The sequence below is a fragment of the Pipra filicauda genome, unplaced genomic scaffold (genome assembly GCF_003945595.2).
Source record: "Pipra filicauda isolate LSUMZ 115617 unplaced genomic scaffold, ASM394559v2 scaffold66_size7647185_pilon, whole genome shotgun sequence".
Taxonomy (NCBI): domain Eukaryota; kingdom Metazoa; phylum Chordata; class Aves; order Passeriformes; family Pipridae; genus Pipra; species Pipra filicauda.
The window spans coordinates 149,206-174,525 of record NW_024104831.1 but is presented as its reverse complement, the minus strand read 5'-3'; the positions used below and the strand labels follow the sequence as shown (position 1 = coordinate 174,525).

At 40.6% G+C, this 25,320-nt stretch overlaps 1 protein-coding gene across 8 annotated transcripts in view; it reads left to right on the top strand.

The window, feature by feature from the left end:
• The first annotated feature begins 4,167 nt into the window (after nucleotides 1–4,167).
• The window catches only part of ITGB8 (integrin subunit beta 8), a 46,026-nt gene continuing 24,873 nt past the window's right edge, over nucleotides 4,168–25,320 (top strand). The window contains exons 1-4 of one of the 8 annotated variants that reach the window (XM_027738928.2): nucleotides 5,337–5,515; nucleotides 5,817–5,966; nucleotides 20,759–20,844; nucleotides 23,492–23,666. In XM_027738928.2, the coding sequence (XP_027594729.2) occupies nucleotides 5,386–5,515; nucleotides 5,817–5,966; nucleotides 20,759–20,844; nucleotides 23,492–23,666 (541 nt within the window). In that variant the 5' untranslated portion in view covers nucleotides 5,337–5,385. The other 7 variants (XM_039388656.1, XM_027738926.2, XM_027738927.2 and 4 more) reach the window with 7 other exon arrangements.

Below are 25,320 nucleotides of genomic sequence, written 5' to 3'. Positions count from 1 at the left end.
CAAGAACAGAAGGAAATGGGTGGAGGTAAAGAAAGAAAAACACATAGAGTGCCAGTGTTCTGTGGACAGTTTGAGCTTGTAATAATAACAAAATAATTCTGATAACAGTGTGTGACTGTTGCTAAACTGCACAGTGGCTGTTGCTCCTCTGTAGAAATAAAAGTGTTGTTTATGTCAGAAACCGTTCTTTGAAATGTGTATTTTCAGAGTTCAGCAGCTTCAGTGTCTGTGGATCTACACTTACATCTATCGAGATGAAACCTGGCCTTCACCATCTTCCATTGAGCTGGAAAACAATATAGCATCAAAATTGTTATGACTGTTTTTGGGTGGGCTGCAGTCCTTTGCGAATACAAAACTAAGTAAAACTAAATGCTCTTCTTTCTCTGTTAGTCACTGAAGGAAAACAGGAAAATGGCACACAGATCAGTAACACAGATCTGGTCTTTGGTCCTTCAGGCAAAAGTCCCACTGAAATAAGGTTAATGAAGTAACTCATTTGGCCTATTGTTCTTGTATCTATTCCTTTCAGAAATCAAGCCATGGTGCCTGTAAATATGTGATGTAATATCTGGAAAATATTAATGACAGTATATAGAAGAATCCCAGGTAAATTTTATTCTTTAAAATTTACTTAGGGCAGTTCAACTCTCTGAAGTCAGAAAGACTCTCAAAACAAACTACAGTAGTATTTGTCAAAAGGAAGAAAACACTTCTATCTAAAATACCAGTTCCATCACATAAAAATGCATAGTGGAAGTACCAAAATATCTTAGTGTAACAGTGTTCTTTAAAACTCCTCATGTGACAACAATTAAAATGTTCTTCTTCCAGAATACATCTGTTCAACTGAATATACTGCTGGGGTTTTTCAGTAATTACTTCCAGAAAGAGGTTTTTAGAGCATTTCAATAAACAATCTAAGTTTTGACCACTTGTTACATGCATATTTTTATGCTTTTAAGAATCCTAGTGGAATTTTATAGATAATTTTTTATGCTTTCTTGTCTCTAGAAAAATCATTCTACTTAAACAGAGGAGAGGGACACCTTCACTGAGACCCCTCAATGCTAATTTACAGATCAGCTGTTTGCACTACAGATGTCCTAGGAAATGAGTGTCTGTATAGAGCTTAAAGCATTGGGTTTGACCTGGTAAACCCTAAACAGAATGATAACTTCTCACCTGAGAAGCCACTGCTGTCTCTGTCTGAACTGCTTGCTGATCATTTCTGTTGAAAAACTATCTTCACTGCCTTTTTTTTTTTCTTGCAATGGTCTGAAATATCTTAGGTTTTTTGTCTTATAACACAGACTTCAGCGGGCTTGTCACAAGCACTAAAGTACAAAAGATCAAGATCTGGGACTTCTAGAGGATTACATACTCTATTTTTAATATAAAAATTTTAGAATTCAATTGTTTATATAAGCAAGGAAGAGAAGTGTACCACCAGGGTTTTGCAAGTAATTTTCTAAAGAAAAGCAGAAGGGAGGCATTGCTGCCATATAGATTGCCATAAGCAATTGTATCTGACAGACAAGCATATGATCCATTTAGCTAGTTATATAGCAAAGAAATACAATTTGCATGTCCGTGGGATCAAGTAAAGCCACCAAATCCAAAACAATTACTATACTCTAGCAGGATTTTATATTATTAAAATAGGGAAGTTGGGGGAAAGTACAAATAATTTAAGTACACCATAATGCATTTTACGGGGATTTTAATAGTGTCTAAGATGCCATTTCTAATGTAAGAAATCACAGGACCTCCTGATGAACACACAGTGCATTTTTTATTTTAAAAAAGTTGTGATATCAGAAGTTGTAAAACACCATCAATCTTCCCTTTGCAGCCTTGGTTTGGACTCTCCCCCATGAAATGGCACATTAAAGATGGTTGGAAATATTCAACCAAAAAAGGAACGTGGGTTTTGTAAGAAATGTTTTGGGGTTTTTGACCAGCTCTAGTTAGCATTCATTGCAGATGCAATATTTTCAAAACTGTTTCCTGAAAAGAGAGGCTGTTCACCAACACTGTGATAGACAATTGTATTTTGTTTTCAATAAAACAAATGTAAATACTGAAAAGAAGTCGCAGTTATAACACTTCAAGAAATTTGTTATACATGTAATAAAAGAGAACTACACACTTTCCACCATAGAAATTCATAGAACAGCACAGGTTGGAAAAAGCCTCTTGAGGCACAATGAGCCCTCTGCTCAAAACAGATCTAATTAGTTCAGGCTGCCTGGGGACCTGTTCAGCTGAGTTTCAAATATCTTGAAGGACAGAGATTCCACAACCACATTACTTCAAGGATTAATGGTCCTGTGGATAGGACAATGGATTGAGACTTAAATCCATTTCCAGTTGTCTTAAACTCCTTGATTTGTGTCTCTTATGTGACCTTGGATGACTCAGTTTCTCCACTTGCAAAACTAGAATTATTATTCAAAACTCCTGCATAATTATATTATTGCATTATAAACGCTGCCTGAACAACAATTTATTCAAAGATGCTATCACTGTAAAGTAAATGTTTTTAAGTCTTTGGATCCCACCATGGGAGGAATGAAGCTAAAGAAATAGGAAAAAGCTGCACTTTACATAAACCAGCAGAATACTTTACACAGTTACAGTGGCCTGCACACACAGAGGCCTAAACTATTGGCACCTTTAGCTCTTGGCTTGTTACTGCTGATCCTGGTAACTTTAACTATTCAGGGTGCATAGTTCACACCCAATACTGACATCCTTTTCATTATGTTCTCAGTGTTTAAATTAATGACTAGCCAGTTTTCATTCTGGTTACCGTATTCTCCGATTTTATATAAAAAATATCTGAATTTTTTTCTTCCCCCTTAAACCGTAGGTATTGTCTTTTTGCCTAGAACGCCAAATCCTTGGATGTCGTTCTCATCAGGAGTAGGGCATGTAATGACTCTGATTCCTATCTGTATGATGAACAGCCTTTGCTTAGAAACCTGCAAGATAATTCATGCTGTTGAGGGCAGAGCCATTTTGCTTATGACGCTTATGATAATTTACCTTCTGATCTGATAAAAAGATTCATACAGAATATATCCGTATGGAATATTAGCTGTATACTTCCGTCAGCACTATTTAGACTATGCAAGTGAAAAATCCCAAAGTAGAGAGATCTCAGTTTTGGTGACTTTTGCTTCTGTTGGCATTTTGTTTAAAGATATTTCCTTGAATTTGTTTTTGTGTCATCCTGAATCCCTTTTTTCCAGATACATTTGAATCACCATAAATTCCCAACACCATGACCCAGGAGTTAAACATTACAGTGTCCAACAGGAGTAAATTGAGTTTAGTTCATGTGTCGCAAGTATATCTTATTTCAAATAGCACCTAACTGAACTCTCATGGGACATGTAGCTCACTACTTACAGTATTTGAGACTGTGACCTCTGAAATCATAAAGCTTTTAGGTCAGGAATGCCACAATAATTGAAGTCCTGTAGACGCTACATTTTTTATGTGACCATCACTGCATGTGACTTTCTCACATCCCATATCCCCATCTGGGCTGTGGCCACTCGAGAAATGACAGTCAGATGTCTGAAACGGGATTTTTCCAAGGTGAAGCAAAGGAGATGATACAGTGTTTAAAAACTCCCAAGAGTGCAAGTATAGGACTATTCCATTGCCAACTCCTCCTTAGCACCCTTGAACAAACCCAGTGTAGGTTCAGTTTCTGATCTTTGACATGCAGATGATAAATAATCCATAAGTCCATGAGGCTTAGCACAGGGTCTAAAGAGGCTTTCACAGACTTTCATAAGGACAGTGAAACAGCACACTATTTACACTGCTTGCATTTGCAGGATTTATTAACGTTGTACCGTGCACAGTCAGACTTGGGTGGTGCATCGACATGCTATTTTGGGATCCTGCGTGCACTGACATCTGTTCTGTCATTAGGATCAGAAATGAAGGGATGACACCGGGCTGGCCATAGCTGGCTCTGTGCTCGGCCCAGGGCCCCGAGGCCGGCACAGCTCCCCGGTAACCCAGGGAGACGGCGGCCCGGCCACCGGCGTGTGACAGGGAGAGGTGCCCAGGTGCGTTTCACCTGCCGGGAAAACGCCTCCACGCACTGCGTGCCCGGGGAGCGGAGCCCTCGAGAGGAGCACAGTGACACGACCGTCAGGAGGGCCGGGGAGCGGAGCCGGGCCGGAGCTCGCACCTTGGCCCGGCGGGGCTTTCCTGGCCCGCACGTCGCGGTACTTTCCGGGCACGGTAACCTTTGCTTTACTCCTACTGCGCCCGGAGGGGTGGAAACTCCGGGCAGAAATCACTCGGGGAAGGCGGTAAAGAAGGGGAGGTGTGTTTAGGTGACATTAAGTGATCGGGGGCGGTTTGCCGGCCCGCACCCTGGTCCAGCGTGCTGCACCCAGCGCGGCGCTCCGGCGGCGCTCCGGCGGCGCTTGTGGGGCCGGGGGGCAGCGCCGCGGGGTGAGGAGGAGGCGGTGGGGGTGAGGGTCGCACGAGCGAGAGGCGGCGGCGTCACACGAAGCGAGGGCCGGCCCCGCCGAGGGGCGGAGGGGCTGCCACGGGGCCAGGGCGGAGGGCGAGGTGCGGCAGCGGGAGGCGCAGCGCTGCGTCCCCGGCCTTCACCCTCCTCCCCGAACAAAGCGGCGCGGGCGGACGCAGTGACTTCACCGCCGGGCCCGCCCCCGCCCGCGGAACCTGCCCCGCTGCCGTCTCCTGGCAACCGAGGAGAACCGGGGGGACCCGCGGGCCCGGCTCGCACCCGCCGCGGTGGGGCCGGGCCGCTCCGTGCAGCGCCGCCGGCCACCCTCCCGGGCCCCCCAACCCGCGCCAAACCCCGGCCCTGCGGCGCGGAGGAACAGCCCCGGCAGCAGCTCGGGACGGGGCCGGCAGCGCCCACCTGGCCCCGGCGGGGGCGGGCGGGGGGCGGCTGCCCGGCGGGGGCGGGGACGGCCGCCGGCCGCCTGTTTCCCCGAGGGAAGTGCGGAGCCGCCGCCGCCGCTATTCGCGCGGTGCCAAGAGCCTCTCCGCGCCCCCCGGGCAGGGCGGGCGGTGGGGCGCCCCTGGCGCGCCGGTCTGGAGGCGGATGGAGGGAGCTGCGCTCTGCGCTCGGCCGGGGCCTCACGGCCGCCGCTGCCGGGGGGGGGCCGGCCCTGGCGGGGCGCAGGGGCGCGGCGGGCGCTGCCCCCGAGATGCAGCGGCCCGCGCCCGCCCCGCCGAGCGCCCTACCTGTGCCGGGCCCGCCGCCGCCCCTCCCCTGGCCCCGCCGCCGCCGCCGCCCCCGCGGGGGCCGGGACTGAGCGCGCCGCGGCGCCGAGACACGGCCCCGAGGAGAGGGAGCGGGAGCGGTGCCGGCAGCGGCGCATGATGTGGGTGCCGCTGCTGGCTTGCCTCACCGCGGGGATCGTCTCCGTGCCCAGGTGCCAGCGCGGCCCCGGAGCCCTCCTGGGGGTGGTCCGGTTGCTGGCGGCCGTGCCGGGACTCTGCCAGCGCCGTAAGTGTCCGAGCGCCTGGGGCTGCTCGCCGTGCCCCCGCTGGCTGGGGTTGCCGCCGGGTTTGGTTCGGGCGCGGGGGCCGTGCGTGGGCAGGGGGCACGACCGGTCTCGGCGGCTGCTCCGGGGCACAGCCCTGACAGCCGGGGCCGCCCGCCGCCGTGGGCACACGCCGGCTGGGCCGGGCCGGGCCGGCGGGCGGCGCGTACCTGCAGGGAGAGCCGGGCTGGAGCCGCCGGCCCTTGCACAAACTTCACGCCGGCCCGTAGTTTAACTGTCCATCCTGGGGCGTCCACCCTTTAGGGAGCCGTGGCAGCTCCCGGGGAGCCTGCGGGAATATCGCACTCCAGGGTGCTGCGGGTCCTGAAAGTGCACCCTCCGCAAGTCTCCGTGAAGCGGCACACAGAACCGCCTGGGGATTCACAAGCTACAGATGGACAATGCTTAGGGATGGTAGCACTCCGTTTTACGTCGTTTATATGGCATGTAGTGGCAGGGTGAAATAGGGATACAGCTATGGGAAGATTGTCTTCTTTTTACCTTGGGGTAACCTGTATACTGACGGTTCCCCGGGAGCCACGGTACTGGTGATGAAAAAGGTAAATGTGGGTAACCTCTCACATTGTGGAATTGCTTCCCAAACCCCCGGGCATCAGTTTTGATGCATGCGGGCTGAGAGCAGTTTGTGCAAATGTACCTTAGGTAGCAACAGCTGATCAGACAGAGCAATCAGGTTAGTCAAGTATTTCATAAAGAATCTTATTTAACTAGCAGTTGTCAGAAAAGCAGTTCAAGTTGTCAGTCATCTTTCCGTGTTTTTTTGAGCTTGTGGAATAATTGCATTTCCAACTCTAAGCCTGGAGTTGATTTAAAATGTTAACATGTAACCTCTAAAAATAAGATTTACAATGGAAACGATGTATTAGCCTTAAGTTCTTTATTGCATATGTGACAAATTCGTGCCTAATTCAGTAGGACTTGCCCAGTGCTATTAAAAACAATGGAATAATTTGTTAACTTTCATAGGATAATTTATTTTGCTTTTTTGGCTTCGTATTTTGAATTCAAAACCAAACTAAATGTCAATAGGAAAAATAAAATATATTATCAAATTTCTTATGAAACATGACATCTTGTATGTAGTATCCCAGATTCTTTTTTATGCAGTGCAATTGAGTTGAAAGGCTAATTGAAACTTTATGGAGAGGATGGTTCTGTGCCTGAATGCAGTGTTGTGCTTGCTCATGAGTGTAGCTCCTAGGAACGCACTAGGGCAAATAATGCATCAGAACAGAATGCCACAGGGGGAGGTTGTGCATGGGGCTTTTGTGCCAAAGGATACTTGCTGTCTTTGTTGTGCTTGATAGTGAAAATATACATGGGTGACACGTCATGGGTTATGTGTTTATTGTGCCAACAGCTCTCAGATTGGGCAGACTGTAACTCAGATAGACCTTGTTTTTTCCTTTTCATTTGAAACCTCTGCTAATTCATGAAAGCTGAAAGTCACACTGAATTCCTTCCTTCATACATAATCACTTTGCAGGCTAGAGCCACAGTTAAAGTAAGAAGAGTGTTTTGTTTTTCTCTGAATGAACATGTGAAATTTTTTGTTATTATTGTTGCTGTTTGATTTTTACATTTGGTTGTGATAGCCAGTGCAGCACCACCTGGATTCTTTGAACGTCTGCAGGCTGCTCCAAGAGAGAGTCTGGGCAGCAAGTCCATGTACAGATATTTGGCAACACAGCTCTGTTGAAGCAGCCACTCCTCTTTGCTTCTGTACTGACAGTGCTGGGCATGAAGAACAGCATTGAGCTGTTCCCGTGCCATCAGCAAGTTCAGTTTATTTATGTGCAGAGTTGGCAGAACCTGCGTATCTGTGTTGAATCTCCAGTTTTAAAAGCGACTGGAATTAGTATGAAATGTACATGGAACTCATAGTCTGTTCATTCTTGTTGGAGCTTTTGTGGCTCTTCTAGTTGAAAAATGAAGAGCTTAATGCTACCTGAGGTATTAGTTCCACAAACTGCAGTTTGAGATGTGAGTTACTGCGTGGGGATAAGTAAAGGTAGAATTTGGCCCAAGGTTACAAGGAGCGCAAAAGGAAATCTCACAGTGCTGTAAATTTGGAAGTCCCAAATTAAAGGTTCTGTAAGCTCAGATAAAAAGGGTAGTGTTGCCGCCTTCTACAAAGGGTCTCTTGTTCAGTAAGTCTCACCAAAAGGAAATTTGCAGTTCAGTAAGCCAACTGTAACAAATACCTGACATAAGAATGGAGCAAGTTCCATAGGGGTTTCTACAGGTCCCACATTTCTCTTTGAACATTAAAACCTAAAGATGTAAACCAGTGAACTGAATAAAAGCTGGATTCCACAGCGAGAGCATGTGTATGCATTGTGCTAACCAGTTGAGTAAGTGCTCACTTCAGTGAAGGCAGTCAGTGCCCTTGCCTTCTTCAAAAACTAATCTGTTGAAACTCTTAGTTTTTACCTGTTGTATAAGCACATGGAATATGTGGAGCTTAAAAACTGAAGAATGACTGATTGGTCAAGGTTAACAGAGAACATTGGTTCCAATCTCAGCAGTGTCTCAAAACCAGTTATAATTAATATTAAAATCTGAAAACTAAGGTACTGGATGCTTTCTGAAATATCTAGGTAGTCATTCGTGTATGAAGCTCAAGTAAACAGAGTTTACTTGTGATGTGCAAACAGGGATTGGATAGCATGAAAATCTTTATCCCTGATTTTAGAGTTGGAGAGTAGTCACACAACAATTCTGTTACATAGTCGTGGTTGACAAGTCTCTAATTTAAATACCAACCATAAAAGTTGGCATTTTCAGTCTTCCTGAGAGTGTCATTGGGAAAGACCAATTAGGGGCTTGGGGAAAGTGGAGGATCTGTGATCATGGCAGGGTCACTTATTAATTGATCTGTCACATCAGATTCCCATGTGTGTTCCCTCTAGTTAGAAAGTTTCATAAATCATTACTGGGTTACTTCTCAAAGGAACAAGAAAAGCTATTCAAACCACTCATGGAAGAACAGTTTTTGAAGAGTGGTGCTCGGGAAATGTCCCTGAACACACAAAAAAAGTCCAAAATAAATGATACATCATGTTAGCTTTAACTGGTGTTTGTCTGTTAATTTCTTTCTGGCCCATTTTCTTTTGAGGCTCAATGGAAGAAGCTGAGTTGTATGGGGTACTCAATGCTGCGACAGTTCTGCTTTTCTTAAGGCTTAAAACAATCCAAGAAGAAAAGGAAAAAAAAAAACATTTTTAATTTCCTGAGTCTGCGTGGGTGATCTGCTCCCTAGGGGTACTGGACCATCTTTGGGAAAGCCAACCTTTTGGGAACCAGCCTTTGGGAAAAACAACCTGGGTGTTTGGGAAGGCTGTAGGTTGCAGCTCTGAGGAATAGTGAGGGGGAGGTTTGTTTATCTGCACATTGCCCAAGGAGATTATGCCAGTGGTATGCATAAATTTGCTTTGCAAATTGTACACTTCTCATAATCTGTTGCAATTTCATGTCTGTTCAGGGATTTTATGTGGTAAGTTTTTTTTTTTATTTTATGGTTTTTACAAGTTGAATGCAACTGGTGTGGTTGCCTGTGTGGTATTTACAATGCTTTCCTGCCACAGATGTTTGAGATGGGATAAGACTGGGAAAAAAGAGGAGATGGGCGGCTTACCAACTAGAAGAGTGATAACCATGTTCTTGATGTTCTGGGAGGGTTGTCTTTTGTCATTTCAGATATGCTTTTGCTAAGGGGAGTTGTCAAGGCAGCCTGAAGATTGCATGCAGAAGGAATACTCTGTGTAGTTGGAAGAGCCAGTTGCTTTTTTTCTGGCTGTTATGCTTTCAAGGAATGGAACTGCAACAACTGAGAAAGAAAGAATTACACCCCATTAGTCAAGAGGCCTGAATTAACAAATTTGATTTTCCATTAAAGTACAATCTAATTTACCTCCTCAGAGCATCAGAAAGATGTCAAAATATGATTTTCTGGAAGCTAAAGAAAATCTTCACCACGTGACCCACATCTGGTTGTATGTTCAACAAGAGGACATTACAACATCAGATTATATTCTCCCTTATACTTTACAGCGGGCATAAATGCTGATAAATTTTTCAGGTGCCTATGAAGAACTTGTGATGACTTGTATATGTTTTGTCTTGAATTTGGGACAATTTGTGTTACTTACTAATCTACAGTGGGAGATGTGAGAAAAGATACATAAGGTATTTTATTTCCAAATTGTGTAAGTTGACATAGGCTGCTGATATTTATCAAGACTTCTTCAGAAAGTCATCATCATCATTTCTTGGTTGGAAACTAGGAATATCAGTTCTTTCTGGGTCTCTTCTTCGAAGTAACAAGCAATAGAATGAGAGGAAATAGCCTCAAGTTGTACCAGGGAAGATTTAGATTGGATATCAGGAAAAATTTCTTCACTGAAAGGGTTGTCAAGCCTTGGAACAGGCTTCCCACAGAAGTGGTGGAATCACCATCCCCAGAGGGATTTAAAAGACGTGCTGCTTAGGGACACGGTTTCATAGTGGATTTGTGCTGTGTTAACAGTTGGACTCAAGGATCTTGAGGATCTTTTCCAGCCTAAATGATTCTATGATTCAAGGAAGTACTCCTGACACAGTCTGAGCCTCCGCATGTCTTTTTTAGCCTCACCTCTCTGAAAAGTTCCATGAAGGTTGCACATCATTCAAGATGAAAACTTGGAGAACAGAATCATCAAAAAGGTGCATAGCAACTCAAGTTTTTCGTGTATGTGTATCAATTTAGAGGATTAGTGGTAGACTTGACAGTACTGGATTAATGGCTGGACTACATGATCTTAGAGGTCCTTTCCAACCTAGATGATGTTATAATTCTGTTCTATGATTTTAGGAACAGGTCTGAGGTAAGAAGCATTAACCTTATTGTACAAATCAAATTTACGTGACTTACGTGATTTTTTTTTTCACCAATGTACTTTTTAAAAACTGCATATAGAAAAACAATAATTTTTTAGATCAAGAGAGGTGTGTCTCAGGCAGTGGTTGGGATTTAATGAGTTCTGTCTAGGTAAGAAGGACAAGTGGAATAGCTTGGTGTCCTGAGCTTTAAAGTTTGCTCAGTGTTCTTAAAATACATTAATGACACTAAAATAGTACGTTATATTTTCAAGACTTATGTATGTGAACTATCCTTTGCTTTTACTGTAACTGTAATCCAGATGTCTTGGTAGAAATTTGGCTTCTCATGATGAAGGTACTGAAAACAAAAAACTGGAGAAGAATATCAGTTCCTTTGTGTTAATAAACTTTTTGTAGTTTGTTGAGGGCTTTTTTTATATATCAAATTCTTAAAGCCTCAGAGTTTCTTGTTCTGTTTGCACCCTCCTTTCCAGCAAAATCTTGTCTTCAAAGCTCCTGTATGTCCTACTAGTTGCTGACTTCTGTCTAACCAGTGGAAAGATGTAATAATTCTTTCTCATCTGCTTAAATAGGCGTGATTTATGATGGACAAAGTAGGATATGGTCTCTTATTCCTTTCTAACCACTTGAACTTTATTAAAATGTTTTTTTTTTCTTTTGGCAGTTTACAGAAATGGACTTGAGCTATTTAGTTTAACTTTTGGGAAGGAAGTGGGGCTCTAATGAATTAGTTCACTATCCACTGTAATGGAACCTTTCTTCAAGAAGAAAAGTAAGCTGCTTGCCAGCCATTCAGGATTCCCCCTTGTTCTGGTGGCAGAACAAGAATAACCCCCTGAGCAAAATGTAAGTGTTTCAAGATTATTGGAATTTACAGCATTAGAAAGCTACCAAAAAACCAACTTCTAGTTGAGGCTAAATTGGCCTAAATTGAAAACTTTGCAAAGCTCATAATTGACTTTTTTCTTTATATGTTTCTCTGCTTCCCATGACTTCATTGTCATATGCCTGTGGTGACTTCTTCTGCTATTACCCGGGGTGACAATAATGAGTCTGAAGTATTTATGATCATCAAAAGATACTGAGACAAAGATTTTAACTATGATTATTGGAGGAGGAAACTTCTGTAGCATCAGGCAGGTGGAATGATCTTCCTGGATGCTCGATTTTTGTTTTTCTTCAGGCTTCTTCTCTGCTCACTGACTAGGAAATTAAGTTGTTAGCAGCAGTATTTCACTGGATTCAGATCTTGAAGACTTAAGTGTTTTTGGTATTTTGCTGTTGTTGTAGCTGTGTTGTGAATACAGCTGCATGATGTATGGTGGCATCACAAAAGTGGTTCAAGTCTGCCCTTTCCAAAATAAATTCTGTTCCTTCTCAATGTTCAGTGGAATTAGGCTAAGTGAATTCTGTTTGTTCTACTGTACTTGAGAATACAATTTATTTACCTGTTATCTCTGCAGGGTGACAAGGGTTAGTCCTGTGCTGAGGACAACTTGCTTCTCTCAGACGGGAGCTGCTTGCTGGAAACTGAATCAAGTTCCCATCTTTTTGCTGAAACAAGAGTACCAGGAAATTAGAAAACTTGTGACAACTTACCCTCTGGTACAAATGGCACAAAGTTACCTAGATAAAACTAATTACATAAGCAAGCATGCTCTTCCAATCTAACAAAAGCTGTTGGAGTGCATTTTGCTGTCAAAAATGTTTTGATATTACTTCAAAACATTAAATAAACCACTACCTGTTTAAAACCTTGAATTTCTGGGTTTGAAGTCTGTCCCTTAGAGAGCATTTAAGCTGCACCTGCAGACCATACACATATGTGAATACTTCCTTGAAGGAGCACAAGCAGATTATTGCATTCAAACAGACTGTATGCACCAGTAGTTATAGTTAGTATGTGAGTGTGCATATTTTATAGCCTCACTCATGTTTTGTGTAATCTTCACCCCCAAATTATAAAAATTTAACAGGCTAAACCTAAAAGGAAGATTGACCAGTGTCTTTTCCTAGACAGGTATGGTTGGGGTTTGAGTCTTTTAATTTAGAAGAAAATCCCAGAAAGTTTTTACCAAATTCCATTTTTCTCAGGGCAAATAACTATGTTTGGAGATTGAAAACCGTATTGAAAAGCAAATTACTGAAACAATAAATACCAAACACTTGGTATTCTAGAGGTCAGTAATATTTTTTTAGATGGCCCTCCTGAATAAATGCTCCTCCCAAACTTGTGCACTACATAGAAGTCCTTAAGGAGTGGTGGTTATCCTCTCTGGTACTAGTCTTAGCTTTTATTTAATATTGTCGATGTTTTCTCATAGTGAGTATAAACTGTGCTTTACGTATTTAGTGTTTTGTTTAAACCCTGACATGCCTCCCTAATATACACATGTGCACAACGTTTGGTTTGGGGCTTTTGGTTTGTTTCAGGAAAATCTTCAGTAGAAGCCCAGTTCAGTTTATCATTTTGTGTACAGAACTGAGGGACTTGTTCAGTTAGGTTTTCAGCTTTGAGAATTAGGGTCTGAAATGCAGAGTTAAGTTTGTTTCAAATCACAGTGTATGCAGATAAAAGAGAATGAAGTGAGCTGTTTGCATTGCTATGGAAAAAGAACCTGTGGATCAAGTGGTCTATGGTGACACTACATGGGAAGAAATAGCTCTAAACTATTCTTAGCTGTTGCCCATCCTGTGCACTGCTTCTAGCTTGTGAATGAAGACACAGTGTCAGAGTGAGTAGTGCTCTTATGGGGCAGAAAGCAACAATTTGGTGATATTAGATATACAATAAAAAGATAGATTAGGGAGGCAATTGGGGGTTGAGGGCCTGGTTTGAGGAGATGGAGCTGTAGAAGATGGTGGGGGAAACACCTTGAGCTTGTCTTTTATTCAAGGTTGAACTACTTAAGCTGGCAAAAGTTAGTCATTTGTGTCTAGCTTTTTATCCATCATGACCTCCTAATTAGGTAAAGGCTTTATAGAATACAGAGGACCATACTGACCATTCAGGGTTGTTGACATGCAACTTGCTACCAGTGCTTACTAATATACAAGAAATTAAATTAGTAATGCTACATGGCAGTAACCATTCCAGGCTTTTTTCAAGCAGAATGACTGTATCCAAGATGGCCAACTCCATGGGAGGTTCTAGCAGCTGGAAATGACTGGAATACAATGATTTCTGTGCCCGTGTTCCATCCTAGAAAACAAGAGTATTAACACAGCACCACATATCTTGAAGTTTCCTTGGAATCAAGGGATTTAATAAAAAAAGGTTTAGGGTCTCTGGTTCCATATGCTTTGCATTTTTATTGGTGCAAAGCTGTGCAATCGGGACCATCAAACCTGTACCATAAAAGCAAAGGACTGTGGGAAATGAGTCTCTTCTAATGATATAGTCGTAGTAAATTGTCCTGTATGTTTTTGTTTATAAGAGAACGGGATAGGTTGGTTTCAGAAGTCAAGTAGTCTTTGACTCATTGTTTGCAGGCATGTATCGCATCAACAAAATTTAACCATCTCCCGGAAAAGCAGGAAGTTTCATAGAAAGGAGAGGCTACAAGAAAAGTTGGCCAAGAAACAAAAATTGTATTGTGAAAAATTTCAAGGTTACATTGCTTGTTTTCATTTGGTGTTGTGGCTTGGGAACAAAGTCAATCTGAAGTAGTCAATAGCTCTGTCTCTCACAGTCAAGGCCATGTTCGAGGCTGTGGTTTGAATGTTGTGTTAGTGAGTCCAAACTGCTGTACCAGTAGCTTCTTTGGGTTGTAGGGCCTTTTCCAAAATGCTGTTAATATACATCTTTCTGACAAAATAATAATAATAATAAAAAAAATCCTGTGTATTGATATATATATATATATATATGAAAAACTTGAGTTGCTATGCATTTATCTGAGGCTTCTGTTCTCCAAGTCTTGCACATCTTGAATGATGTGCAACCTTCATATAAGTGATGGAAATTTTCAGAGAGGTGAGGCTAAAAAAGACATGTGGAGGCTCAGAGTGAGTCAGGAGTACTTCCTTGAATCATAGAATCATTTAGGCTGGAAAAGACCCTCAAGATCCTTTAGTCCAACTGTTAATACAGCACAAATCCACTATGAAACCGTGTCCCTAAGCAGCACATGTCTTTTAAATCCCTCCGGGGATGGTGATTCCACCACTTCTGTGGGAAGCCTGTTCCAAGGCTTGACAACCCTTTCAGTGAAGAAATTTTTCCTAATATCTGATCTAAACCGCCCCTGGTACAACTTGAGGCCATTTCCTTTTGTCTTATTGCTTGTTACCTGGGAGAAGAGGCCAACCTCCACCTGGGTGCAGCCTTCTATGAGGTTGTAGAGAGCAGCGAGTTTCCCCCTGAGCCTCCTTTTCTCTGGGCTAAGCAACCCCAGCTCCCTCATCCGCTCCTCATAAGACTTGTGTTCCAAAGCCTTCCCCAGCTTTGTTGTACTTCTCTGGACATGCTCCAGCACCTCAGTTTTTTTTTCTTGTAGTGAGGGGCCCAAAACTGAACACAGGATTCAGGGTGTGGCCTCACCAGTGCGGAGTACAAGGGGATGGTCACTGCCCTCATCCTGCTGGCCACACTATTTCTGATACAAGCCAAGATGCCATTGGCCTTCTTGGCCACCTGGACACACTGCTGGATCGTGTTCAGTCGACTGTCGACCAGCACCCCTTGGTTATTTTCCTCCGAGCAGCTTTCCAAACACTGCCCCAAGCCTGTAGTGCTGCATGGGGTTGCTGTGACAGAAGTGCTGGACCCAGCACTTCGGCTTGTTGAACCTCGTGTAATTGGCCTCAAAGCCTAGTGTCTGTATCATTCTCTAATTACAGAAGTGTCCATACACTTCTTGGGACCTCCATCTCCACGTGCCGTTACAGAGCAGACTTATGATACATTTTCTTTCTCCAGCATCAGCTACAACTGTAATTTTCTGCCAGGGCTGTCCTAATGCTGTATTGACAGAGGTCTCCCACTTTTCCTCCTCCCCATTTGTCTTTGTGTTATTCAGCTGAAATCCAGTGTCAGTTCTCTCCACTGGTGTCACTCAGAGCTTGCACAATGTGCAAAAAAAGGGAGACCTCGGGGTTTTTTGCTGCATATTTTGCAAAGATGTAAACTGTCATGTGGCGCAGATTCTTGCATTATTTTTCATTTTGATGGCTTTCTAAATCATTTTTGTAGCTCTCAGTGATGACCCTCATTTTCACAAGACACTGTGTTCATAAAGTAATGCAGGTTAATTGGGGAACCCCAAAACTATTGGGGCGGGTATTGGCAGAGTTAGGAATGAGAAGCCTCTTCAGTCATCAGGACTTGTTCACTAGTGATTCTTTTCTCTGCATTTATCTAGATGTGCACATATACTTCTTATTTATATGTCACTTCTATCTCTTACCTTCTCTGTAACCACATTATGGTTTATCTCTTCCAGTATATTCCATTTTTCTTTTTAGGAACACTGTAACTGTTTATTTTTTTGTTTGGCTTAATTGGGTTTTTTTGTGTTGGTTTTTTTTTTGCTTGTTTGTTTTAATGGAAAGGTACTTCTACTCACTTGCCAGGTTTACAGAAGTATTTTCTCAGTGCTCAGAATTTGACAGTGCCAGTCATGTTTTACACCTCTTTTTTAGGCATCTTCATTTGCTTAGCAAAACTGTGTCTCTTCCATGCAGAGTTTTAGTTACTGCTGCTTCTCTTGCTGGTAAAAGACATTTTCAAATCAGTGTTCAGCTTAGGTTCTATCTGAATAGTGAAACTTAAATGCACAACCATTAATAGAGAAGTGAAACTAATTAACAAAACCCATATGTAATAAAAAAAAAAGGGGGGAAGAAAAGTTGTTTGGTATTTTTGCTCAAGTAATCTTAGGATTTTATTATAAAGCACAATAACTGTACAGTGTTCAAGCTGAAATCTCCTTTCCTGGGCAAGGCTGAGTACCCCTTAAAGCTGATTTTGAGACGTACCTTGTAATCTTCTTGGCAAATCTGGTGGTGACATAGTGTGCTTTTAAAGGATGGCACAAAGGGTTAGAGAGAATTATTGCTTGTTTGGAAAAAAAAAAAAAGGGAGAAAAATCCCTAATTTCAGGATTAGGTTTTAGGATTGGCAGCTAAGCACAGGCACTCATTTTTTCCTTGTAATCTGAACAAGTAACTGTCAGACACAAAAATCATGGAAAAATAATCCCTCTTCTGTAGCACTTTTATAATGCTTTTCATTGCACCTGCACATCCAGCCGAAGTGAATTGGGAAGCTGTGTGTTAGCTGGGACAGTCACTATCTGTCCCCTCTGCAGGAGTCATGTTGCTTTGCTCCTTGAAGACAGAAAGGTAACTGCAGTATACTGCATAAAAGCTGCAGCTTTTCTCATGGATGATGCTACACATGAGCTACTGAAGGCCTCATTATCTGTGGTGAAGGACAGCCTGGCTTCTTGCTGCCCTAGAACAAGATTGGATGCAGAATTTAAGGAGAAACAGCTCTGTAGAGGCTAGATAATTTCATATTTTCTTGCTTTAACAAACGTTCAGCAGTCTGAGGACCAGGATCAAGGAGTATAAGCTGCTAGTTATATTTTGGCTCTTTTTTAAGAAAGCAAATGGTACACCCTCCAAAACCAGCACAAACGTGTACCAGCAGTGCAGTTGATATAAATCCAAATTCTTGACTGTACTTGAACAAAGTACTGACTGTTTGAAAACCTGTTTAACATCCCCTCTCAAATGGCAGTGTGCATTATTGTTATTCCATCTCTGAGATAAATACCCTGATTGTGATGAAGTTACTTTCATAATAAGGAGTCAGGATGTGATTATAACATAAATGATGTTTGTCTTGCCTTGATCCCTCTTGTTCCAGATAGTTTAGACTTGCCACACCTGTAATCACTGTAAATAGTTGCAGTCGTTGGAGCACGGTTGTATTTTTCTGGAGGAGGCTGGAAAAGTGTATTATAACCTGATGTACTCACTTCTTTTTATATGCATATGCCTGTGCAATTCCCAGCACAGAATTTGGCCCTTGTCGAAAATACCTTTTGGCATACATCAGTTATAACTAAGCCAGTAGAAACTTGCCCTTAGCTTTGACTGAACAGTAACTCAGTCTTGTCTGGACTCTGTTTTTGGTGAAGTGGCAGGAAAAATCTCAGTTCTTTTTTGAGCCAACTCATAAAAAAATGTTTCTTGCTTTAGCATGGTTTTTTAAAGGAAGCTGAGAAGTTTATACTAGATCAGTTATGGTTTTAGAGTAAGCTTACAAGTAAATAATAAATATTTGGTGAATGAAAGCATGTCCATAAATGTTACTATAAGGGTCTACGTACTTGGGAACCACAGTAGTGATGTAGCCAGAATAATAAAAAAGAAATTAATAAAACTTTTTCAAGTTTCTCTTTACTAAAAAAAAAAATCCAACTTTTTGAGTCAATGGTACCAAGCTTGTCAATTGCCAATCCATGACTTCATGATGTGAAAATGGAGCTCTTGAGACTGGATAGTTATCAGCAAAGACATTTGCATCCAGCAGTACTGTATATCTCATTTGTTAAAGCATTTCATCTGCCATGATCACACTGAAAACCCAAACTGGATTTTAAGATCTTTTCTTCCACTTAGCAGTTTACAAAGGCACACGGAACCCCTATATTTTGCCAGACAGGCTGTATTAGTAAACTAAATCAAGTTTCAATAGATTCAATAAACTAACCATACAGAAAAAAAAATAGGACCGTTATTTTTCAGTCAGTTTCCCAATGCATTTGTAAATATGGCACAAAGATACATAGTGCATGTTACGTGGTAATGTTTTGTTACATGGTCAATGGCATTTAAAGTGTGTGTTTTACAGATAGGATTACATATTTTAAGAAAGGAGTCTCAGATATTTTTGCAGGAAGCTAATTAGGCCATACTTATTATTTTGGCTTTGATTTACTGATTACAAAGATGACAAATTAATTTTACTTACTTCTTATCTGTATAGCAAGAAACACAGGTCTCTCATTTTTTCCTGCCAACTATTTATTCTTATCAGAACAGCTCCATCTATTGCAGTGAATGTTGACTGGGTAACTTCAACGTTCATGTCATATCCTCCCTGTTTTGCCCCACGATCACCTTTAGCCACTATTATGCTGCCAATCAGCAACTTATATTTTATCTTGTCCTTTGACACTTTCACTGAATCTATCACTTTGCTCGCTTTTTCTTGTAATGTTCTTCATCTCTGCTGAGTTTGATATCCAGTTGAAGATGGATGTTTGTGTGCCAAGAACAATTACATTCCTTTTATTTTTATTCCTTCAACAACTTTTCATTCTGTGTCTTTGCACTTTACTAATACTGTCTAGAAAGGGATCTGTGGCGAGCTCTACAACCCTGTGCATGTCAGTTCCTACCTGGAATCTTCATCCTTTTTCTCTCATGCAGTATGTGGTAACATTTTCTATGGCCTCCAGGTCTGCTCTTTCAGACTGCAGAACACAAAGTGCAGTGCCATCTTCTTATAAATGCAAAGAAGTTTTATTGTGTCAGTGGCAAATGAGGTTGCTCTCATTTCACAGCCAAGTAAAACTTACTGTGTTTGTTTTTATAACCAAAAAAACCAAACAAAAACCTTTGGGATTTTGTCTTGTTCTTTTCTCTCTCTCTAACGACTCCTCTTTTATTTATTTCTACCCACCTCTCCCACCCTTAAATCAGTTTTTCCTATGTTCCAGCACCCTCCTGGGTTGCTTTTCAACTTGCTGTTTATATCATGCCTGTATCTCTCCCTTTCATTTACATTTTTTTTCTCACATTGCCTGTATGGCAAAAATTGTCAGCAGCAGTTGATATGAAATAGAAATATAGGTCTGAACTTTGAAATTATTTAAATTGTCATTAGCCTATATGTTATCAGTATAATGCTGCAATTGTGCTGTATGAGGCTTGTTAGTACTGATAATGGTATATATGCTGTTGATAATAGTAACTTGCAAGCTGTGATTAGTTCCTTGGATCAGCAGTCATTCTAAGTGACATATTGAGGACTAGCTGTTTATGTGATACAAGATCTCATCTTTGAATCCATAGCTGAAATCAACTAAGTAAAGATAAAAAAAAAGATATATTTTAGTTCCTAATACTTTTCACTGTGAGAAGTTGCTCTCATTACTCTAAAAAGAGAGATGATTTGCATTATTATTATTATTATTGCAGTTTGGAAAGAAACAATCTGTGAGACAGTACATGTAGCCAAAACTTTGGATGAAAACCAAACCTTTCATCAAACTGTTTTGATATGATTATACACACATTATCACAGTGGACCGCTTAACAGTGTTTTGCATGCAGAAATTAATTTTATTTTGTTCCTGGTATATTTTCTAATATGGCATGCCACAAAGCACTGTTGTTAAACATTGTGCTGTGCACTGAAGGGTCCTATTTTGTGCCTTATATATAACTCTTAGCAGGTTACTTCCACCTTGTTTAGAGGTGCCCTCGTCTACAGGAGACTTGTGATCAGTGTGCTGAAAGGATATGCTACTGCTGACATTCAAGTTGAGCTGACCAAATCCCTTGAAAAGACTCTTTTCTTCTCAACACTGACTGCCAAAGTTTCATAGGAAAGAGTAGTAACTTGAGCAATGAACTATAAAACAAAGATGTGAAAAGGATATAAAGGACTTTCCTAGTAGACATGCAAGTAGGCACAATTTTTGCAGTTGTTAGTACAGAATGATGTGTCTTCAATCTGTGACACATGTAATGTTGGATGCATTTGTATTTGCTTCTGGAAAAAAAAAAAAATCTTCCTCTTCTGGGAAACTATTCATTCCAGAAAATGCAGAGGGTAATATTTATAGAAGGTGAGAAAATATTTTGGGTTCCATGAGGAGTGAATAATGCATGGTTCAGTCAAGTGTAAATGACTTAAAAGGAAAATATCTGTGAGAAGATAAGCTACCTGGTAAATTTTTTCCCATTAGGCAGTAAATCAGTAAGATACATGCCAAAGATAAACTTTCACTTCAGAATTATTCTAAATCAGTATTTTAAAAATTTGGCCTTGAGAATGTAGTTTATTTGATCTGTGCATATAGTTCTAGACCAGAGATAAAAAAAAATTGCTGTGAGTATTCCCTTAGCGGGCTGTCTTTGTTCTGTTTTACTTCTGTTTGAATACATTGTCATCACTCCAAATCTGGTGAAGTAATTTTTGAAATCTCGGTTTAGAATTACGTATTTTACAATTTCACGTATCATCATAAATCATTAACATTTGGGTTTGTATTTCATTGCAGCGGAAAACAGATGTGCCACTTCAAATGCAGTAACATGCACAAAGTGTCTTGCTTTGGGCCCTGAGTGTGGATGGTGTGCTCAAGAGGTATGTTATTTTGGTTACTTACATTTTACTTTATATTTTAGCTGCTTCTGATCTTTATAACAATAAAAACTTCTAAACTGAGAAAATTATAGTGAGAAATAGCAAGAAAATCTCTAAATGACCCCTAGAGACAGAACCTGAGAAATCATGTGAAATACATTTTGTTTCCAAAGGAGAAAATGCAATCTTTTATTTGGAAAATTGCAGTAATTTTAAATAAGTGAGAACTATTTAATGCATTCCATCTGCTTTGTATGCAACTCTTGCAGACTTAGAGTAGCTTTGAGAGTTCAACAGTTTTTGGCTTCAAAAGGAAAATTACTTATCAGTAATCTATAGTAAGTCCTCACTGTATATGAAAACAAGTCTATACATATATGTCTACTGCATTTAGCAAAAGGTCATACTAACAGTGGAGTTGACTTTGACTTCACCGTGTATTATGACCCTGTCACAAATGGAAAAAATGATGCTTTTCTTATTTTGACACTTGAAACTATCAGTTCTGAGACTTAGCACAGAAGATAGATCTTAGGTAGCAAGAATTATTCTGAAATTGTTGTTGCTTTGCAAACTGTAAGAATATGGAAATTTCTGGTATTGTTTGACAGAAAAAAATCCCCACTTGATAGCGTGATTCAGATAAGGCTGGACCATTTTAAGTACTTCAGAGGAGCAAGGTTTTGAAGAATATTACTGATAATTACAAGCTCCTATGCTCTTTAAGGTCACATGCAAAGTATTGGTAGTAGCTTTCAGGTTAGCAGAGAATGTAGATAAGTTCCTAGGGTGTGTCTGGAGGAGATAAGGAGTGTAAGGCATAAGGCACTGGGTAACTTTATCTGAGATATTGTGTCTTGGAACAATTAACTTAATCTGCAGCAGGTATAAGGATAAGTAATGCAAGGATAAGTGGAGGCACGAGGGCTTGTTTTCCAAGAGGAACCTTACGGCATGTGTAGATGGCACAATGGATCAATGTTGAGAGGTTCATTATTGTGGTCTCATGTTCTGTCTTACAAAGGGCTCAGTTTTATCCTCCTCACTCTGCATTTATCACAGAATAGCATTTGCTAATTTTCCAATGCTATGGAGCTGCAATAGGTCTCCTTCTAACTAGGTGCACAGATTTGACCAGGTTTCAATTCTGCTTCGCTTCTCTTGCATAACTTCTCAAGTCAATCCTGAGAGCTGTTCATGGAAGCCAGGGCTTTGTCGAAACCTCTTAGACAGCTGGTTCACCTACACAACATTCATGGTTGTGGAACGGCAAAACCCGTGTTAATGCAGATAGGAATATTCCAGAGTAACATTACAGAAGCAGTTTTCAGCTTAGCATGCTTGCTTCATCTGAACAATATTTTTAGTGAGAAAATAAGGCCCGAGTAACCCTTGAGAGGCGTTGAATTTATACCCACACACAGTGGACTTCAGAAAATGCTGCAAATCTATCGGCCATTACTGATAACCATGAGAGTAGCTAAATTCTTTACATATTTAAAAATCTAATTTTTTGAAATATATATGTCCAAAAGGGTATATAAATAGCAGTAACCTAAAAAAAATAGTCTGTTTTCTACAATAAAGAAGGTTATGGAAAAAATATGTCAGAGGTAGACTACAAAAATCAGCTGAAACTTGAAAAACAAGATACATGACTGTCAAATCTCATTCTTCAGGGGCTTCTTCTGATCTTTTCAGGGCCTGGATGACTATTTATTATCTACGTAGAATTGGCTGTAGGCATTTTCGTATTGTTTATTTTACCCATTTGCCTCTGAAATATCAGAGATTGTCCATTGTTTGGTCTCCAGCTGTGGCTCAGATGGACCAATACTTTGAAAGAATACAAAGGATCTTGTATATTTTTTTTTTCATGGTCAGAATCATATTAATCATCAGATTTGTGATCAGGAAGGAATTTTGTATTGGACCATTCTGGCACAATTTTGGCAACTGTTGTATTGCCCTGTCAATACAACAAAGGATGGGCTGCTTCTGAGATCATCCTACTACTAATCACTTTTCTGTTGCTACAAGGGCCTTTTGATATTGGTGGCATCTTAAACTGTCCAGTCCTGTAATACACGATTTCCTTTTTCTGGGAATTGAAATGATGTAGTCCAGCAGGTCTTTGGATTTTGTATAGTGTGATAGACAAACTCAGGTTAGCTAAATCTAAAGCTGGCTTCTGGTGCTACTAATAAATATTAGCCTGAGTAACATTACCAGTGGATTCCTCTGAAAACTAACCTGTTTTGATGTCACGGAAATGACACTTTCTAACTATAACAAATTCATAGGATGGCACAGAACATTTTTTAGAGACTTAGGGACAGTATGTAGTTTCCTTTTTCTCCGAAGTCGGCTTGTTCTGATTATGCAAGATCCTGTTTCTCTTAAAAAGTTTTGTCTTTTGTAGAAAAAAGTTATTGTGGCAATTAGGTTTAACTTCTAATTTAAATATGTCATCATTGCCCTTATTAAAAACATATGGCTTCATGAACTTGTTCTACACTTTTTGCAATTATAGTAGCATATTTTATTGTTTCAAAGACTATTATTTTGTTTTTCTCTTTCCTTTGAAGATATTACAGGGTTTTCTTCAGCTCGGACTGTTTAGTACTTTTTGTCTCTTATTAAACAGGATTTCATGGCTGGCACAACACAGAAGGGACGCTGTGACATTGTTTTCAACTTAATGAAAAGAGGCTGCCGATCAGATTTGGTTGAAAACCCCACAGTTCATGTCACAATACCCAGTGACCATGAAACAAATACACAAGTGACACCAGGAAAAGTTTCAGTCCAGCTGCATCCAGGTTGGGTCGTCTCTAACACATTGATATTATAGTAAATTTAGACTAAATAAAATATTTTTAAGTACAGGTATTTTGTGAAGAAGCATCACAAATAGTTATTTTGAAGAATGGTGCTATAACAATATATTGTAGGACTGTGATGGTGTTGTTCCTATATTAAGTATGGTCTTCAGCAAGAACTGTTTCTTTTAAACATAGCTGAAGGTCAGAATAATGCAGTAAGTGGAGAAAGGATTTTAGTAGTCTTTTCTGATGTAGTTTCTTGATTCTTTTTCTTTAGCCACTTACACAAACAGTTTTCCCTTACATGTGTATAAACTACTCCTTACGGAAAATAAATTGAGTTACAATTCCTAAATTCATAATTTGATCAACTTCTTGATTATTTGGTTATTTTTAAGTTCATTGACTAGACAACTACAGAGACACCACCGCCATTATATAAGAAAGGACTTCTTAAAGTCCTTCAAAGGAAGACTTTGGTATTCACAACATAACATTTAATTTATAGAATTTGAGACACTTGGCCCTAATAGAAGTTCCTTTGTGAATCTGAGATTTTCTAGTAAACCTCTATTTACTCTCAGCTGAACTCTAGTTAAGTCAGTGTATGTTCTCTCTCTAAAATAGCTGTAGCCAACAGCAGAAGTGGAAGATGATATAAAGGGATGCAGAGTTATCTTTCATATCAAATTTTTTTACAGACAATAATTGGGGAAAAATAGTTAAGAGGAATAAGTCTTTGGTAGGAAAACATTAAGTGATCAGAAGTATCTTGATGATCTTCACTGATAATTTTGTCAGTGATAAAAGAAGACAATTTTCTGTCAACTAAAAGGGAAAAAGGATCTGCATGAGTGTAAAGCACAAAGGAACTCTGGTTTTCAATCTTTATAATAATAAAACTGACAAAGTAACATCAGCACTTTCTCGCCTTTCCCCACTGTCCTTCCAAAGAAGTGATTGATACTCTGCTTCTTACTGACAAATGATCTCAGACACTGAGCTAGCTCTAGCTCTGTCTGTAATCACATTTATTTCCAAAGGCACAGTGGATTCATAGAAAAAAAAATTGCTTTCTAAAATTTGGTTTCATTAACCTTTTTGCAAGTAAATATTGAAACTAAGTTTGGGGTTCTATATGCTTTGCAGAAGTTCTTACATCAGGGAGGCAGAAGACTGAAATTCCAAGGGCTCCAGAAGAATAGCTTTTTATATATAGATATCTTGGCCATATTTTCTACCCCAGGGAAATACACAGATATACAGCTATAGTTTTACCTCAAAACAGACATTTGATACAGTATAATCATGCAGACAAAGATGTTTTTGTTTTGATACTGTTTGAGGTTGTTTTGTCACTGTTTGCATATGCCCAACATTCAGGATTTATGTGGGAAAAAATAAAAGCTGCATTCAGTATCTCACTATGTACAAACTGGAGACTTGCAAGAGTAATTTACAAAAAGTAATTCAATTTACTTTGGCAAAGAGGAAATACGTTAGTTACAGCACACTAAAATTGTTTTCCTCACTCAAGACCTGATACAGACAAAGCCTCACATTTTCAGGTGGATTGTGTTCAAAGACCATTGAAAGAAATTGCTTTGTATATTGGAAGAAATTACTTTGTAAAGATCTGGGTCAGATCTTT